At 40.5% G+C, this 19,868-nt stretch overlaps 1 protein-coding gene across 1 annotated transcript in view; it reads left to right on the top strand.

The window, feature by feature from the left end:
- LOC133250509 (adhesion G protein-coupled receptor E2-like) overlaps positions 1 to 19,868 on the top strand; it is a 65,548-nt gene that overhangs the window by 32,941 nt on the left and 12,739 nt on the right. Inside the window, exons 15-18 of the mRNA XM_061421830.1 lie at positions 13,714 to 13,780; positions 14,142 to 14,233; positions 15,229 to 15,397; positions 15,483 to 15,593. Of these exons, the coding sequence (XP_061277814.1) occupies positions 13,714 to 13,780; positions 14,142 to 14,233; positions 15,229 to 15,397; positions 15,483 to 15,593 (439 nt within the window). The remainder of the gene's footprint in view (positions 1 to 13,713; positions 13,781 to 14,141; positions 14,234 to 15,228; positions 15,398 to 15,482; positions 15,594 to 19,868) is intronic.

A 19,868-nucleotide genomic window follows, 5' to 3' on the forward strand; every position in this document is an offset into this window, starting at 1 on the left:
TATTTGTTGCCTCCAGAGTGTTTTTAATTTCATTTATTGCATTATTCATTATATATTGACTCTCTTTTATTTCTTCTAGGTCCTTGTTGAACCTTTCTTGCATCTTCTCAATCCTTGTCTCCACGCTATTTATCTGTGATTCCATTTTAATTTCAAGATTTTGGGTCAATTTCACTATCATTATTCGGAATTCTTTATCAGGTAGATTCCCTATCTCTTCCTCTTTTGTTTGGTTTGGTGGGCATTTATCCTGTTCCTTTATCTGCTGGCTATTCCTCTGTCTCTTCATCTTGTTTAAATTGCTGAGTTTGGGGTGTCCTTTCTGTATTCTGGCAGTTTGTGGAGTTCTCTTTATTGTGGCTTTTCCTCGCTGTGTGTGGGTTTGTACAGGTGGCTTGTCAAGGTTTCCTGGTTAGGGAAGCTTGTGTCGGTGTTCTGATGGGTGGAGCTGTATTTCTTCTCTTTGTTCAGTCGTGCTGTGGGGAGGGAGGGAGGGATGCTACAAACAAATAACACTGGCATGCGCTCGCAGTGCCTCAGCCACCCTGGGTCTGCCCCCGCTCACGGCGCGTGTAGCCTCCCTGCCCACACTGCTCGGGCTCTAGGTTGTTCCGCCGGGAACAATCCGAGGCTGGCCCTGGGCTGCATGTACCTCCCAGGTCCAAGCCGCTCAGGTTCAGGCACTCGGGCAGTCCTCAGAGTCGCAGACTCAGTTGGGCCTGAGTTTTGTGCTGTTCCCAGGTCCGAGCAGCTCAAGTGATGAGGTGTTTGGCGAGCGCCAATGCTGCGACTTATCGCCTCCCCGCCACTCAGTTATCTGGGTGTAAAACCGGCGCACCTTCTCAGGCAGATGTTAACCGTCCAGACCCCCAAGAAGTTTTAGTTAGCAAAGAAGCCTGCTTACAGTTTTATAGATATTGTCTCTCTGGGGCTGCGATTGCCCCCTTCCGGCTCTGGCTGCCTGTCACCGGAGGGGGAAGGTCTGCAGCCAGCTATCTCTGTTCAGTTCTTTGTTCCGTGCGCGGGCCTGGCGGTGTCTTAGGTTGGGGCTGGCTTTTCGAGTGGTAGATATCCCACAGTCTGGTTTGCTAGCCCAAATTATTTCGCTCAGATAGTGCTCAGGGTGTGCAGGCCAGATTCTTACTCTAAGCGATGCAGCCCGCGCTGCGCCTCCCTGCCCAGCCCCCACTTGCTAATGGCGCGTGCAGGCGTCTGTGCTGCTTCTCCGCTGGGGGAGTTACTGTAGGACTCACAATCTTCGAGTTTTAATTGTTTATTTATTTTTTCTCCCCGTTATGTTGCCCTCTGTGCTTCCAAAGCTTGGCACAGATTCGGCAGTGAGAAGGTTTCCTGGTGTTTGGAAACTTCTCTCTTTTTAAGACTCCCTTCCCAGGACGGAACTCCGTCCCTCCCTCTTTTGTCTCTTTTTTGTCTTTTATATTTTTTCCTACCTCCTTTCGAAGAGTTGGATTGCTTTTCTGGGTGCCTGATGTCCTCTGCCGGCATTCAGAAGTTGTTCTGTGGAATTTACTCGACGTTTAAATGCTCTTTTGATGAATTTGTGGGGGAGAAAGTGTTCTCCCAGTCCTACTCCTCCGCCATCTTGGCTCCTCCTCCCAAAAAGTCTATTCTTTACATCTGTGCCTCTTTTGCTGCCCCGCTTATAGGATCTTCATTACCATCTTTCTAAATTTCATATTGTCTTTCTCTTTCTGATTTACTTCAGTCTATATAATAGGCTCCAGTTTCATCCATCTCACTAAATTGAATCAAATGAGTTTCTTTTTACAGCTGAGTGATATTCCACTCTGTATAAGTACCACATCTTCCTTATCCATTCATCTGCTGGTGGACATATAGGTTGCTTCCATGTCCTAGTAATTGTAAATAATGCTGCAGTGAACATTGGTGTATATGAGTCTCTTTCTGGTTTCCTTGGGAAGTATACCCACCAGTGGGATTGCTGGGTCATATGACAGGTCTATGACCCATTTTTAAAGGAATCTCCACACTGTTCTCCATAATGGTTATATCAGTTTGCATTCCCACCAACAGTATAAAAGTGTTCGCTTTTCTCTACACACTCTCCAGCATTTTTTGTTTGTAGAGTTTGATAATGGCCATTCTGACCAGGGTGAAATGATATCTCATTGTGGTTTTGATTTGCATTTCTCTAATAATGAGTGATGTGCATCTTTTCATGTGTTTGTTAGCCATCTGTATGTCTTCTATGGAGAAATGTCTGTTTAGTTCTTTGGCCTACTTTTAGATTGAGTTATTCATTTTTCTGGTACTGAGCTGCATGAACTGCTTATACATGTGGCACATTAATTCTTTTTCAGTTGTTTTATTTCCTCCCATTCTGAAACCTGTCTTTTCACTTGCTTATACCTTCCTTCATAGGGCACAAGCTTTTAAGTTTACTTAGGTGCCATTTGTTTATTTCTGCTTTTATTTCCATTACTCTGGGAGGTGGGTCTTAGAGGATCTTGCTGTGATTTAAGTCAGAGACTGTTCTGCCTATGTTTTCCTCTAAGTGTTTTATAATTTCTGGTCTTAACATTTAGGTCTTTAATCTATTTTGAGTTTATTTTTGTGTATGGTGTTAGAAAGTGTTCTAATTTCAGTGTTTTATAGGTGTTTGACCAGTTTTCTAAGCACCACTTGTTGAATAGACTGTCTTTTCTCCATTGTATATTTTTGCTTCCTTTGTCAAAGATAAGGTGTCTATATGTGCATGGATTTATCTCCAGACTTTCTGTTTTGTTCCATTGATCTATATTTCTGTCTTTGCGCCAGTACCATACTGTCTTGATGACTGTAGCTTTGTAGTATAGTCTGAAGTCAGGAAAGTTGTTTCCTCCAGTTCCATTCTTCTTTCTCAAGATTCCTCTGGCTACTTGACGGGTTTTGTGTTTTCATGCAAATTGTGAAATTATTTTTTCTAGTTCTGTGAAAAACAGCATTGGAGTTTCATAGGGATTGCATTGAATCTATAGATTGCTTTAGGTAGTATACTTATTTTCTCTATATTGATTCTTTCACTCCAAGTACATGGCATATTTCTCCATCTAGTTGTGTCATCTTTAAGTTCTTTCATAAGTGTTTTATATTTTTCTATATATGGATCTTTTGTTTCTTTAGGCAGATTTATTCCTAAGTATTTTATTCTTAATGTTGCAATGGTATATAGGATTGTTTCCATAATTTCTCTTTCTGATTTTTCATTATTAGTATATAGGAATGCAAGGGATTTCTGTGCATTAATTTTATATCCTTCAACTTTGCTATATTCATTGATTAACTCTAGTAATTTTCTTGTGGAGTCTTTATGGTTTTCTATGTAGAGGATCATGTCATCAGCAAACAGTGACAGTTTTACTTCTTTTCCTATCTAGATTCCTTTTATTTCTTTTTCTTCTCTGATTGCTGTGGCTATGACTTCCAAAACTATGTTGAATAGTAGTGGTAACAGTGGGCACCCTTGCCTTGTTCCTGATTTAGAGGAAATGCTTTCAGTTTTTTGCCATTGAGAATGTTTGCTGTGGGTTTGTCATATATAGTTTTTGTTATGTTGAGGTATATTCCTTCTATGCCTACTTTCCCAGGCAATGGTACCCCACTCCAGTACTTTTGCCTGGAAAATCCCATGGACGGAGAAGCCTGGTAGGCTGCAGTCCATGGGTTTGCTAGAGTCGGACATGACTGAGCGACTTCACTTTCACTTTCACGCATTAGAGAAGGAAATGGCAACCCACTCCAGTGTTCTTGCCTGGGAGAATCCCAGGGATGGGGGAGCCTGGTGGGCTGCTGTCTCAGGGGTCACACAGAGTCGGACATGACTGAAGCGACTTAGCAGCAGCAGCAGCAGCAGCCTACTTTCTCGAGTTTTTATCATAAATGGATATTGAATTTTGTCAAAGGCTTTATCTGCATCTATTGAGATAATCATACCATTTTTATCTTTCAATTTGTTAAGATGGTGTATCACATTGATTGATTAGAGAATATTGAAGAATCCTTGCATTCCTGAAATGAAGCCCACTTGGTCATGATGTATGATCTTTTTAATATGTTGTTGGATTCTGTTTGCTAGAATTTTGTTGAGGATTTTTACATCTATGTTCATCAGTGATATCGGCCTGTAGTTTTCTTTTTTGTGGCTTTTGTTTGGTTTTGGTATCAGGATGATGGTGGCCTCCATAAGGCTCAGACCCAGGTGTGCTGTGCATTTTGTGCCTTTCCCAGGTCCAAGCAACTCAGGTGACCAGGTGCTTGGCGAGCACACTGTCTTGGGTGGGCCATGCATCTTATGCACCTCCCCGGTCCAAGCTGCCCAATTTCTCTGTTGCACGAAGAGGGCACTATGCCAGGTGTGCTGTGTTTCTCCTCTGGGGAGCTGGTCTCAGACTGTGACATTCCCGGCCAATGTGAACTGTCCAGGATCCAAGGAAGACATGGTTATCGACTGACAGCCTGCTCACAGTTTGATGGGAAATGCAGTCTCTGGGGCCAAGATTGCAGCAGCCCCTTGCATTCCAGCTCTGGCTGTCACAGTCCTACCTCTCTGCCTCCAGGGAAAGAGGGTCATAAATGGCAGCAGCTTACTCCTTTTTGGTTTTCACTAGGGCACAATATTTGTTCTGTGAGCTGACCAGGTGTCACCATGCAGCACTTGAGCCTTCCTGCAGGAAAGGTCCTTTGATTTTCTTTGTCTCTCTGGCATTCACATGGTTTAGGTTGCTGTGTTATAGTAGCCTCCTCCGATTGTCCACAGGACATTCAGATCCAGTCCTTACCCTAAGAACCAGCCACCAGCCCAAACCTCTACACCCAACCCCCACTAGTTGCTGGTGGACTTGAGCAGCCTCTGAGCTGTTTCTCTGCTAGTAATTGAGGTTCAGAACGTATTCTGTGGTGAATTTTTTTGTTGTTGTTGTTATGTTGCCCTCTGAGTTTCCTCTATCTCCCAGAGTTTGCTTAAGTTTGTATCAGTTGCATTAGTGATGCTATCTAACCATTTCATCATCTGCCACTTCCTCCTCTTTCTGCCTTCAATCTTTCCCAGCAACAGGATGTTTTCCAATGAGTCAGATTTTCACATCAAGCAATCAAGGTAATGGAGCTTCAGCCTCAGTTCTTCCAATTAATATTAAGGGTTGATTTCCTTTAGGATTGACCAGTTTGATCTCCTTGCAATTCAAGGGACTCTCGAGAGTCTTCTCCCACACCACAGTTTGAAAGTATCAATTCTTTGGCACTCAGCCTTCTTTATGATCCAACTCTCATACCCATACATGACTATTGGAAAAACCATAGCTTTAACTATATGAACGTTTGACCACAAAATGCTGTTTCTATATATATAGAAAGAGAGAGAGAGAGAGAGAGCGAGAGAGAGCTGTGTACATGAACTCTTTGTACATTTTAGAGATTAGTCCTTTGTCAGTTGCTTCATTTGCAAATATTTTCTCCCATTATGATGGTTGTCTTTTCATCTTGTTTATGGTCTGCTTTGTTTGACTTTTTTATTGTTTCTTGAGGTATGCCTGTATTGCTATGCTATAAACTTTCCCCTTAGTACTGCTTTTACAGTGTCCCACAGATTTTGGGTTGCTGTGTTTTCATTTTCATTCGTTTCTATGCATATTTAGATTTCTTTTTTTATTTCTTCTGTGATTTGTTGGTTATTCAGCAACGTGTTGTTCAGCCTCCATATGTTGCCATTTTTAATAGTTTTTCTACTGTAATTGAGATCTAATCTTACTGCACTGTGGTCAGAAAAGATGCTTGGAATGGCTTCATTTTTTTTTTTTAATTTTACCAAGGCTAGATTTATGGCCCAGGATGTGGTCTATCCTGGAGAAGCTTCCGTGTGCACTTGAGAAAAATGTGAAATTCATTGTTTTGGGGTGAAATGTCCTATGGATATCAATTATGTCTAACTGGTTTATTGCATCATTTAAAGTTTGTGTTTCCTTGTTAATTTTCTGTTTAGTTGATCTATCCATAGGTGTGATGGGGTATTAAGGTCTCCCACTATTGTTGTGTTATTGTTAATTTCCCTTTCATACTTGTTAGCATTTGTCTTACATATTGTGGTGCTCCTATGTTGGGTGCATATATATTTATAACTGTTATATCTTCTTCTTGGATTGATCCTTTGATCATTATGTAGTGTCTTTCTTTGTCTCTTTTCACAGCCTTTTTTTAAAGTCTATTTTATCTGATATGAGTATTGCTACTCCTACTTTCTTTTGATCTCTATTTGCATGGAATATCTTTTTCCAGCCCTTCACTTTCAGTCTGTATGTGTCCCCTGTTTTGAGGTGGGTCTCTTGTAGACAACACATATAGAGATCTTGTTTTTGTATCCATCTAGCCAGTCTTTGTCTTTTGGTTGGGGCATTCAACCCATTTATGTTTAAGGTAATTATTGATAAGTATGATCTCATTGCTATTTACTTTATTGTTTTGGGTTCAAGTTTATACACCCTTTTGGTGTTTCCTGTCTAGAGAAGATCCTTTAGAATTTGTGGGAGAGCTGGCTTGGTGATGCTGAATTCTCTCAGCGTTGGCTTGTCTGTAAAGCTTTTGATTTCTCCTTCATATTTGAATGAGATCCTGTCTGGGTACAGTAACCTGGGCTGTAGGTTATTTTCTTTCATTACATTAAGTATGTCCTGCCATTCCCTCCTGGCCTGAAGAGTTTCTATTGAAAGATCAGCTGTTATCCTTATGGGAATTCCCTTGTGTGTTGTTTGTTGTTTTTCCCTTGCTGCTTTTAATATTTATTCTTTGTGTTTGATCTTTGTTAATTTGATTAATATGTGTCTTGGGGTGTTTCACCTTGGGTTTATCCTGTTTGGAACTCTCTGGGTTTCTTGGACTTGGGTGATTATTTCCGTCCCCATTTTGGGAAGTTTTCAACTATTATCTCCTCAAGTATTTTTTTCATGGTCTTTCTTTTTGTCTTCTTCTTCTGGGACTCCTATGATTCAAATGTTGGTGTGTTTAACATTGTCCTTGAGGTCCCTGAGATTGTCCTTATTTCTTTTAATTCATTTTTCTTTATTCCTCTCTGATTCATTTATTTCTACCATTCTATCTTCTAATTCACTAATCCTATCTTCTGCCTTGGTTATTCTACTATTTGTTCCCTCTAGAATGTTTTTGACCTCATTTATTGCATTATTCATTATTTATTGACTCTTTTTTATTTCTTCTAGGTCCTTGTTAAACCTTTCTTGCATCTTCTCAATCCTTGTCTCCGGGCTATTTATCTGTGATTCCATTTTGATTTCAAGATTTTGGATAATTTTCACTATCATTATTCAGAATTCTTTATCAGGTAGATTCCCTATCTCTTCCTCTTTTGTTTGGTTTGGTGGGCATTTGTCCTGTTCCTTTACCTGCTGGGGATTTCTCTGTCTCTTCATCTTGTTTATATTGTTGTGTTTGGGGTGGTCTTTCTGTATTCTGGCAGTTTGTGGAGTTCTCTTTATTGTGGAGTTTCCTCACATTTGGGTGAGGTTTTACGGGTGGCTTGTCAAGGTTTCCTGGTTAGGGAAGCTTGTGTCAGTGTTTTGGTGGGTGGAGCTGGATTTCTTATCTCTGGGGTGCAATGTCCAGTAATGAGTTAGGAGATGTCAGTGGATTTGGAGTGACTTTGGGAAGCCTTTATATTGAAGATCAGGGCTGTGTTCCTGTGTTGCTGGAGAATTTGTGTAGTATTTCTTGCTCTGGAACTTGTTGGCCCTTGGGTGGTGCTTGGTTTCAGGGTAGGTATGGAGGCATTTAATGAGCTCCTGTTGATTAATGTTCCCTGGAGTCAGGAGTTCCCAGGTATTCTCAGGATTTGGACTTAAGCCTCCTGCTTTTGGTTTTCAGTCTTATTTGTACAGTAGTCTCAAGACTTCTCCATCTATACAGCACCATTGATAAAACATCTTGGTTAAAGATGAAAATTTTCTCCACAGTGAGGGACACCCAAAGAGGTTCACAGAGTTACATGAAGAAGATAAGAGGGAGGAGAGAGTTAGAGGTGACCCAAATGAGATGAGGTGGAATCAAAAGAGGAGAGAGCAAGCTAGCCAGTAATCACTTCCTTATGTGTGCTCCACAGTCTTGACCGCTCAGAGATGTTCACAGAGTTATACAGAGAAGAGAAGAGGGAGGAAGGAGACAGAGGTGGCCAGGAGGATAAAGGTGGGAATCAAAAGGAGAGAGACAGATCCAGCCAGTAATCAGTTCCCTAAGTGTTCTCCACCGTCTGGAACACACAACGAGATTCACAGAGTTGGGTAGAGAAAAGAAGGGGGAGGGAAGAGATAGAGGTGACCTGATGGAGAAAAAGGAAAGTCCAAAGGGAGAGAGATCGGTCAAGCCAGTAATCTCACTCCCAAGTAAAGTAGGTACTGAAGATTGGGTTCTTAAAGGTACAAAATTGATAACAAATGCCAAATAGCAAATATTAAAAATCTAGAGTAGAGGTTGGATTTTCAAAAATACAGTATTAAAGAAAAGAAAAAAAAGTCACAAAAATTATTTTTTTAAATTATATATGAAGTTTGCTTTAAAAAATAGGGTCTCTCTCTTTTTTTTTTTTTTTGCAAAGCAATAGTAGGTTATAAGAATGAAAATTAAAGGAGTAATAGAGGACTTAAACATTTTTAAAATTGTTTTAAAAAGAATGATAGTAAAAATAGTAAAAATATATCTAGGACTTTCTCTGGTGGTGTTGTGGGCAGTGTGGGGTCAGTTCATTTTCAGATAGTTTCTTGGTCCGGCTTATATTTCCCAAGATCTATAGGCCTCTTCCTTGGAGAAGGCAATGGCACCCCACTCCAGTACTCTTGCCTGGAAAATCCCATGGACAGAGGAGCCTGGTAGGCTGCAGTCCATGGGGTCGCTAAGAGTTGGACATGACTGAGAGACTTCACATTTCCTTTTTTTTTTAATTTTTAACTTTACAATATTGTATTGGTTTTGCCATATATCAAAATGAATCTGCCACAGGTATACATGTGTTCCCCATCCTGAACCCTCCTCCCGCCTCCCTCCCCATACCATCCCTCTGGGTCATTCCAGTGCACCAGCCAGCCCAGTTTCGATGCACTTTTACTTTTCACTTAAATGCACTGGAGAAGGAAATGGCAACCCACTCCACTGTTTTTGCCTGGAGAATCCCAGGGACAAGGGAGCCTGGTGGGCTGCCGTCTGTGGGGTCACACAGAGTTGGACACGACTGAAGTGACTTAGCAGCAGCAGCAGCATAGGCCCCTTCCTATGTAGTCAGTACTAACTACAGGGTTTTAATCTATTAAACCTGTCACTTCCAAGGCGGTTTCCTCTATTTTAGCTTCTTCCATTTGCTAGTCTCTTCAGTGTCTGATTTACTGCCTGACACAAGGGGGAGGTGGTGGACACTTTTTTAGGCTCACTTGTTCAATCGCACTGTCGAGAGGGAGGGACGCTGCAAACAAATAACACTGGCGTGTGCTCGCAGTGTCTCAGCCAAACTGGGCCTGCCCCCACTCACAGCATGTGTGCTTTCCCTGTCTACACTGCTCAGGCTTTAGGTTGCTCCGCTGGGAACCGTCCAAGGCTGGCCCTTGCCTGCATGTACCTCCCAGGTCTAAGGCACTCAGGTTCAGGCACTCGGGTAGTCCTCAGAGGCACAGACTTGGTTGGGCCTCATTTTGTGCCCTTCCCAGGTCCGAGCAGCTCAGGTGATGAGGTGTTTGGCGAGCGTGGTCGCTGCGACTTACTGCCTCCCCCGTCCCTGCCACTCGGTTTTCTGGGTGTACAACTGGCGCACCTTCTCAGGTGGATGTTGACCATCCAGAACCCCAAGAAGTCTTAGTTAGCAAAGAAGCCTGCTTACAGTTTGGTAGATAATGTCTCTCTGGGGCTGCACTTGCCCCCTTCCAGCTCTGGCTGCCTGTCACCGGAGGGGGATGGTCTGCAGCTGGCTAGGTCTGTTCAGTCCTTTGTTCTGTGAGTGGGCCTGACGGTGTCCTAGGTTAGGACCCCTCACATAGCTCTAGGCAGTCCTTTGTTCTGTGAGCGGGCCTGGTGGTGTCTTAGGTTAGGGTGTTTCACGTGATAGCTATCCCACAGGCTGGTTTGCTAGCCCAAGTTAGTTCCCTCAGGTTGACCTTGGGGCATTCAGGCCTGGTCCTTACTCTAAGCAATGCAGCCTGCACCTCCCTGCCCAGCCCCCGCTTGTTAGTGGCGGGTGCAGGCGTCTGTGCTGCTTCTCTGCTGGGGGAGTTACCATTGGGCACGTAATCTATGGGGTTTAATTATTTATTTTTCCTCCCAGTTATGTTGCCCTCTGTGGTTCCAAGGCTCGCCACAGACTCGGCAATGAGAGTGTTTCCCGGTGTTTGGAAACTTCTCTCTTTTAAGACTCCCTTCCCTGGATGGAGCTCTGTCCCTACCTCTTTTGTCTCTTTTTCTGTCTTTTAAATTTTTTCTATCTCCTTTCAAAGGTAACGGGCTCCTTTTCTGGGTGCCTGATGTCCTCTGCCAACATTCAGAAGTTGTTTTGTGGAATTTACTCAGTTTTTAAATATTCTTTTGATGAATTTTTGTGGGAGAAAGTGGTCTCCCTGTCCTATTCCTCTGCCATCTTAGGACCACCCCACTATGGTCTCCTTTTCTGTGCAAAAGCTTTTAAGTTTAACTAGGTCCAATTTTTTATTTTAATTTTATTTTCATTACTCTAGGAGAAGAATGGGGGGAAAAGATCTTGCTGTAATTTATGTGGAAGAGAGTTCTGCTTATGTTTTCCTCTAAGAGTTTTATAATGTCTGGGCTTACATTTAGGTCATTAATGCATTTTGAATTTATTTTTGTATATGATGTTAGGGAGTGTTTCATATCATTCCTTTACGTGTAGCTGTCTAGTTTTCCCAGAATCATTTACTGAAAAGATTGTCTTTTCTCCATTGATATATTCTTTTCATTGTGTCAATATTGTTCTGCAACACTGTATATGTTTTATGTGTAGGACATATTTCTATGTTTGTATACCCTACAACCTGTTTACCACTGATAATTGGGTTTCCATCCATTACCATACAGTTGAACCAATTTGCCCATTTCACCTCTCCCCAAGCTCATATTTTCTCTTCTGTCAGTACTCTATTATCTTCTTCTATAGGGAGAGGGCAGTTGTTTGGTTTAGGCAGTTCATTTATTTTGTTTGTTTATTGATTTGTCATAGTCCACATGTGAATTAAATCAGACTGTATTTGTCTTTCTCTATCTGGCTTCTTTCACTTAGCATAATAAACCCAGCATCCATTCACGTTGTAACAATTAGCAAGATTTCCTCATTTTTATGGCTAGGTAGTACTACATGGCTGGTGTGTATGTGTGTGTATCACATCTTCTTTATCCTTTGATAGGCACTTAGTATGCCTCCATATCTTTGCCATTGCAAATAATGCCGCAGTGAACATAAAAGTCTGCACATCATTTTGAGTTAGTGTTTTTGTAGTCCTTATAATTACCCAGGCACAGGATAGCTGGATCACATAGTAGTTCTATTCTTAGTGTTTTTGAAGGTCTCAGTACTGTCTTCCATAGTGATTGCATCAGTTTACATTTCTAGCAACAATGTATAAGAGTTCCTTTTTCTCCACATTCTCACTTACAGTGATTATTACACACGTGTTTGATAAGACCCACTCTAACAAGTGTGCTGGAATGTCTCACTGTGGTTTTGACTTACATTTCCCTAACATTCGTGATGTTGAACATTTTTCATGTGCCTGCTGATAATCTCTATGACCTCTTTAGAAAATGTCTCGTTAGTCCTGTACCATTTTTTAATTAGGCTGTTGGTGGTAGAGATGTGATAAAATGCACACTGGTACTCACAACAAATTTCTATGCTGGACCATAAAGAAATCTGAATGCCAAAAACTGATGCTTTCAAATTGTGGTGCTGTAGAAAACTCTAGAGACTGCCTTGGATAGCAAGGAGATCAAATCAGTCAATCTTTAAGGAAACCAACACTGAACATTCACTGGGAGGATGATGCTGAAGCTGAAGCTCCAATACTTTGGCCACCTGATGTGAAGAGCAGACTCATTGGAAAAGACTCTGTTTCTGGGAAGATTGAGGGCAGGAGAAGGGTGTGACAAGGATGAAATTGTTGGATAGCATCACCAACTAGATGACATGAGTTAGAGCAAACTCAGGGAGATAGTGGAAGATTGGGAAACCTGGCGTACTGCAGTTCATGGGGTCACAAATAGTCAGACATAACTTAGCAACTCACAACAAATTCTTATGCTGGTAAAAACTGATGTCGACCTGCATCAGATGGTTTCTGAATCACTGGCCTTTCTAGATAGTTTAGCAAAAAGTCAGAAAACTTTCCCTACAAACACAAGGTAGTAGATATTTTGGTTTTGTGGGTCAAACAGTCTCAGTTGCAATTTTCCACCTCTGTCCTTGTAGTTCAAAAGCAGCCACAGAAAAGATATAAGAAAATGAGTGTAACTCTGACCCAGTAAAATGCATTTCCAAAATCAGACAGCAACCCAATGTGGACCACAGGCTGCAGTATGTCAACCCCTGTCTCTGTAACTCTCTCTTTGGTTCTTCCTGGTGGATCCAACTAGCGTGGTCTTAACATCTCCCAAATCGCACACAGTTCCTATTTAGGATCAAGCACCAATTCTATAATTTCTATCAGTGTGAACTTCAGTTACTGACTCTGTATCCCTATGCCTCAGATGCCTGATCTGTAATCATTTGATTACGTATGTCGTCATGAGGAATAACTTGTTTAACGCACATGAGCCTGCCATAGCAGTGTCAGGCTTACTGTTATTCTCTCTCTCTCTCTCTCTCACTCTCTCTCCCTTCTTGGCTGTCCCCAATTTTTTCACCCCATCTACATCTACTCATCCTTCACCTCTCATCATAAACACAACAGAATTCTCTCAGGGAACCCTTCCCAGTATCAGAACCTCCTACAGGTCTGATTAGGTTATAGATCCACCTACATGTTCCCACAACTCCTCATATTTGATCATAAGCTTCATCATTTTGATGTTTCTATTGTCTAACTATCAATAAGCCTACAGAGCTAGGAACTCCTTGAAGAAAGAGATCGCTCTCTTAATCATACTTGATCTTCAGAGCCAAGAACTGACCCTAATAGAGAAAGAGAGACTCAATATTTGTCTCATAAACCATAAATTAATTTTTATTGATTTTTTTTCTTTAAAACATGTACATTTCTTTCTGCCAGCATATGAGGGCCAAGACTTAAAAGGGCTTTTTAAAATAAGTTTATATTTATTTAAAACCACTTTTTTACATTGTGATTTACTTGGAAAAAAAGCTGCACATGATTAATGTGTATAACCTGACAAATTGGGAATAAGTACACACCCATGGCCTTTACTAATATCAAGGACATACATAGCTTTCAATTATGCAAAATAATAAGTTCAGAAAGTCTACTATAGAACATAGTGCCTATAGCTAATATTGTGTTGTGTATTGAAATTTGCTAAGGGTGATCTTATGTGAAATATTCTGACCAAAAAATAATAATAATAATAATTAATAATAATAATAATACAGAAGTCAGGAAAAACTTTGAGGAATGAGAGATATGTTCATCTATCAATTCTTTATCCACAAAGGCTAATATACTCTTGATTCTCAACCACCTCTCTTAGATGCTGGCTCAGCACAGAGAAAGGATTTGTATGGACATTTCTTGGCCCTGTCTGCACCATCTTCTCTGTGAGTAATGGATGACATCAGAGGATCTTTCCTCCCTGGCTGAGGGTGAATTAAAACCACAAGCAAAAAGAGGGCTATGGACAAGGTGACCAATTATTCCAATTAGCTGAGGAATGAGAAGGTCCCGGGATGCAGAAATTCCCATTTTAAAACCAGGAAGGAGCATTTCCTTAGACATAGCACTCTCGGTGTTTAAACATGTAAATCCCCATGCAAAGTGAGTTACTGGTGTTCAGTCTGGTTTTCTATCACTGTTATGAAATACAAACCCTTCCTACCTGCTGATTTAGATGTTGGATGAGCCACAGGGAAGGATTAGCAGATCTGGATGCACTTAATATCCCTTGTGATGTTTCTGCAGATTAATTTAGTTTTCTTCCTGATAACATTCTGGATTGTGAAAAAGAAGCTTTCCTCACTCAACAGTGATGTGTCCACTCTCCGGAAGACTAGGTGAGATGGATCAGAGGTATACATCACCACCCTACCCCACCACACACCCCCCCCCAACCCCACACCATAAAAAGCATGGTCCAGGAGCAAGGACATAGAGTTCCAAGCTTCTAGTGTCCCTTCACAGGGTTTCAAGGGGACTTGAGAGGAGGAGTTCAGCCACCCTCTTGGAAGCTTGAATACTGTTTTGTTGCTGATACCTAAGTCAAAAATATTCCATTCATCTCTAACCCGAGAATGGAACTATTTTAGCTACAAAGGAAATTGATTTTGTTCTGGTAAACAGGGATTACCACCATGACACTATAAGAAAAGTCCTGAGAATATGTATATCCTTATAAATCACTTACATACCTGACACAGGCCCCAGCATTCCCTTTCATGCCCATGTCTTTATTCATGTTCGTCCCACTACCCTTATCTGCCCTGCTCTACCTGGTGAAGTCAGGTTGATTATCTATATATCATATCTTCTAAGAAGCCAAGGATATCCTTTGCTTTCTTTTCCTTTACACAGAATGAATCATCTGACAAAGCATGCTCTGGGTCAATTCATGGAGATGGAAAAGATAGGGAAATCATTGGAGGGACCAGGGCAGAGGGACCTTCAATTTCACAAGTATAATTGACCATTGTATTTGTCTTCCCAAAAGGTGGTAAGGTCTGTGAAATCAGAAATCTTGCCTTTCTTATTTTTAATGCTCAGGGCCAGCACAAAGCCATGTGCACAGAACATCCACAGTAATATTAGTTAATTGAAACTTGGGATATTCATCCTATTACTGAAAGCAACATTATGAAGTTTCACTACCAACTTCAGTCTAAGATAATATGCCATTCCAGAACAACAACAAAAAAATTTCTTTTAGATAATCCTTCACAGTAAACATCAGATTGGCCACAACTAAGTCAGAGACATTGTTTGAGTTGAAAAGAGATGGACTTGACTGTGTTGGTCAGGGTGCATAGTGAATCTTTTTTGTCCTCCTACTCAGGATGCTAACATTTAAAGCCACAGCTCAGCTCTTTATCTTGGGATGTACATGGTGTCTGGGAATCCTGCAGGTGGGACCAGCTCCCCACGTCATGGCTTACCTCTTCACCATCATCAACAGCCTGCAAGGTTTCTTCATCTTCCTGGTGTACTGCCTCCTCAGCCAGCAGGTACCACTGTCTGACTCCTGCTTAGGACTCTTCTCATCCTCATTTCTCTCTGAGAGCTGATGCAGAGCATGCTTTGTCTCTACAGGTGCAAGAGCAATACAATATATGGTTCAAAGTGATCAAGAAAAAGAAAACTGAGTCTGAGGAGTACACACTCTCCAGCAGGGCCATGTCGGAACCCTCTAAACATAGTGAGGTAAAATCATGCATTTCCCCAGAGCACTTCACTGATTGATTCATTGAGCAGCACATTCCTATCATACTGGACAATTGGGTATAAAGCAGGTGATATCCTATGACTCACACTGGTTTACATCTAAACTCACTCAGGACATTCCTCTGTCATGAAAGAATGTCTTCCTCTTACTTCTGCTCATTGCATTTCTATTCTCATCTTGACTCTCATACATAACTATCTTCTTATTCTCCACCTGGGTTGAGCACCTATTTTGTCCATGCAGCATGGGCTTTTTCATGCACAAACTCTTAAGGAAGAGTATAGTCCTGTGTTAAGCTCAATAAGCAGTAACTGTGGATCTGAAGCACAGACACACAAGCTAACCAGAGTCACAGGACCATCATTTAACCCATATCAACCCTAGTACCCCTCTGTGTGTGTGTGTGTGTGTGTGCGCCAAATTGCTTCAGTCACGTTTGACTCTTTGAGACCCTATGGACCATAGCCTACCAGACTTCTCTGTCCATGGGATTCTCCAAGCAAGAATACTGGAGTAGGTTTCTATGCCCTTCTCCAGGAGATCTTCTCAACCCAGGTATTAAATGCTTATCTCCCGAATCTTTCTGCATTGGCAGATGGGTTCTTTACCACTAGTGCCACCTGGAAAGCCACCCCTGTATATAGAAAACAGTAAATACACGGCTTATGTAGTCATAAAAGTAAAGTATAAGGATTACATTAGATTGGAGAATTTCCTTAAAAGTAATAATTCCTGGGATTTGCAACACGCACAAATAATGCAAAACATCAAAAAAATCACAGAGGTCATAGAGAGATCCTGGCACTGTGAATCTTACCAAGAATTTGTATTTTTGAGTTTACAAAAACAGTTCTCATGTTTTCTAATCATATATTCTTCACATCACCACTTGAAAATAAGGTATTACTGTTTCTATTCGACAGATGAAAACACTGAGACCCATGGGGTCTATATGAATTGTGCAAGGACCTCAGCCCACCATTTCTCTCAATGTTTTCACTCTCTCATAGTGTCAACTGATGCACAGAAGTTTTAATTTTTTAACTAATTTATTTATTTTAATTGGAGGCTAAGTACTTTACAATATTGTGGTGGTTTTTGCTGTACATTAACATGAATCAGCCACAGGTGTACATGTATCCACCCTCCCAAACTCCCTCCCACGTCCCTCCCCACCCCATCCCTCTGGGTTGTCCCAGTGCAGCAGCTTTGAGTGCCCGTTTCATGCATCAAACTCGGACAGGTGATCTGTTTCACATATGGTAATATACATGTTTCAATGTTATTCTCTCAAATCATCCCATCCTCGCCTTCTCCCACAGAGTCCAAAAGTCTGTTCTTTACATCTGTGTCTCTTTCACTGTCTTGCATATAAGGTCATCGTAACCATCTTTATAAATTCCATATATATGCATTAATATACTGTATTGGTGTTTTTCTTTCTACCTTACTTCACTCTGTATAATAGGCTCCAGTTTCATCCAACTCATTAGAACTGATTCAAATGTATTCTTTTTAATGGCTGAGTAATACTCCATTGTGTATATGTACCACAGCTTTCTTATCTATTCATCTGCTGATGGACATCTAGGTTGCTTCCATGTCCTAGCTATTGTAAACAGTGCTACGATGGACATTGGGGTACACGTGTCTCTCTCAATTCTGGTTTCCTACCTGTGTATGCCCACCGGTGGGATTACTGGGTTGTATGGCTGTTCTGTTTCTAGTTTTTTAAGGAATCTCCACACTGTTCTCCATAGTGGCTGTACTAGTTTGTATTCCCACCAACAGTGTAACAGGGTTCCCTTTTCTCCACACCCTCTTCAGCATTTACTGTTTGTAGACTTTTTGATAGCAGCTATTCTGACTGGCGTGAAATGGTACCTCATTGTGGTTTTGATTTGCATTTCTCTGATAATGAGTGATGTTGAGCATTTTTTCATGTGTTTGTTAGCCATCTGTCTGTCTTCTTTGGATAAATGTCCTTTTAGTTTTTTGGCCCATTTTTTGATTTGGTTGTTTACTTTTTGGAATTGAGCTGCATGAGCTGCTTGCATATTTCTGAGATAAATTCTTTGTCAGTTGCTTTGTTTGCTATTATTTTCTCCCATTCTGAAGGCTGTCTTTTCACCTTCCTTATAGTTTCCTTCGTTGTGTAAAAGCTTTTAAGTTTAATTAGGTCCCATTTATTTTTGCTTTTATTTCCATTACTCTGGGAAGTGGGTCATAGAGGATCTTGCTGTGATTTACGTCAGAGAGTGTTTTGCCTATGTTTTCCTCTAGGAGTTTTAAACTTTCTGATCTTACATTTAGGTCTTTAATCCATTTTGAGTTTATTTTTTTGTATGGTGTTAGAAAATGTTCTAGTTTCATTCTTTTACAGGTGGATGACTAGTTTTCCCAGCACCACTTCTTAAAGAAATTGTATTTTCTCCATTGTATATTTTTTATTCATTTGTCAAAGATGAGGTGTCCATAGATGCATGGACTTATCTATAGGCTTTCTATTTGTTCCATTAATCTATATTTCAGTTTTTGTGCCAGCTTTGTAGTATAGTCTGAAGTCAGGAAGGTTGATTCCTCCAGTTCCATTCTTCTTTTTCAAGATTACTCTGGCTATTCGAGGACTTTGTATTTCCATACAAACTGTGAAATTATTTGTTCTAGTTCTGTGAAAAATACCGTTGATAGCTTGATAGGGATTGCATTGAATCTATAGATTGCTTTGTGTAGTACCCTCATTTTCACTATGTTGATTCTTCTGATACATGAACACAGTATATTTCTCCATCTATTAGTCTCATCTTTGATTTTGTTATCAGTGTTTTATAGTTCTCTATGTATAGGTCTTTTTTTTCTTTAGGTAGATTTATTCCGAAGTGTTTTATTCTTTTCATCACAATGGTGAATGGAATTGTTTCCTTAATTTCTACTTCTGTATTTTCATGGTTAGTGTACAGGAATGCAAGGGATTTCTGTGTATTAATTCTACGTCCTGCAACTTTTCTATAATCATTGATTAGCTCTAGTAATTTTCTGGTGGAGTCTTTATGGTTTTCTATGTAAAAGATCATGTCATCTGCAAATAGTGAGAGTTTTACTTCTTCTTTTCCAATCTAGATTCTTTTTATTTCTTTTTTTGCTCTGATTACTGTGGCTAAAACTTCCAAAAATATGTTGAATAGTAGTGATGAGAGTGGTCACCCTTGTCTTGTTTCTGACTTTAGGGGAAAGCCTTTGATTTTTTGCCATTGAGGATAATGTTTGCTGTGTGTTTATCATATATGGCTTTTATTATGTTGAGGTATGTTCTTTCTGTGCCTGCTTTCTGGAAGGATTTTATCATAAATGGATGTTGAATTTTGTTAAAGGCTTTCTTTGCATCTATTGAGATAATTATATGGTTTTTATCCTTCAATTTGTTAATATGGTGTATCACATTGATTGATTTGTGAATATTGAAGAATCCTTGCATTCCTGGGATAAAGCCCACTTGGTCATGATGTGTGATCTTTTTAATATGTTGCTGGATTCTGTTTGCTAGAATTCTGTTGAGGATTTTTGCATCTATGTTTATCAGTGATATTGGCCTAAAGTTTTCTTTTTTATGGCATCTTTGTCAGGTTTTGGTATTAGGGTGATGATGGTGCAATAGAAAGAGTTTGGGAGTTTACCTTCCTCTGAAATTTTCTAGAAGAGTTTGAGTAGGATAGGCGCTAGCTCTTCTCTAAATTTTTGGTAGAATTCAGCTGTGAAGCCACCTGATCCTGGGCTTTTATTTGTTAGAAGAATTTTTATTAGAGTTTTGATTCCATGCTTGTGATAGCTCTGTTAAGATTTTCTATTTCTTCCTGGTCCAGTTTTAGAAAGTCGTACTTTTCTAAGAATTTGTCCACTTCTTCCACGTTGTTCATTTTATTGGCATATAATTGCTGATAGTAGTCTTTTATGATCCTTTGTATTTCTGCATTGTCTGCTGTGATTTCTCCATTTTCATTTCTATTTTGTTTATTTGATTCTTCTCCTTTTTTTTTCTTGATGAGTCTGGCTAATTGTTGGTCTATCTTACTTATCTTCTGAAAGAACCAACTTTTAGTTTTGTAGATTACTGCTATCAGATCAGATCAGATCAGATCAGTCGCTCAGTCATGTCCGACTCTTTGCGAACCTATGAATCGCAGCAAGCCAGGCCTCCCTGTCCCTCACCAACTACCGGAGTTCACTCAGACTCATGTCCATTGAGTCAGTGATGC

This window comes from Bos javanicus, chromosome 7 (assembly GCF_032452875.1).
Source record: "Bos javanicus breed banteng chromosome 7, ARS-OSU_banteng_1.0, whole genome shotgun sequence".
NCBI lineage: Eukaryota > Metazoa > Chordata > Mammalia > Artiodactyla > Bovidae > Bos > Bos javanicus.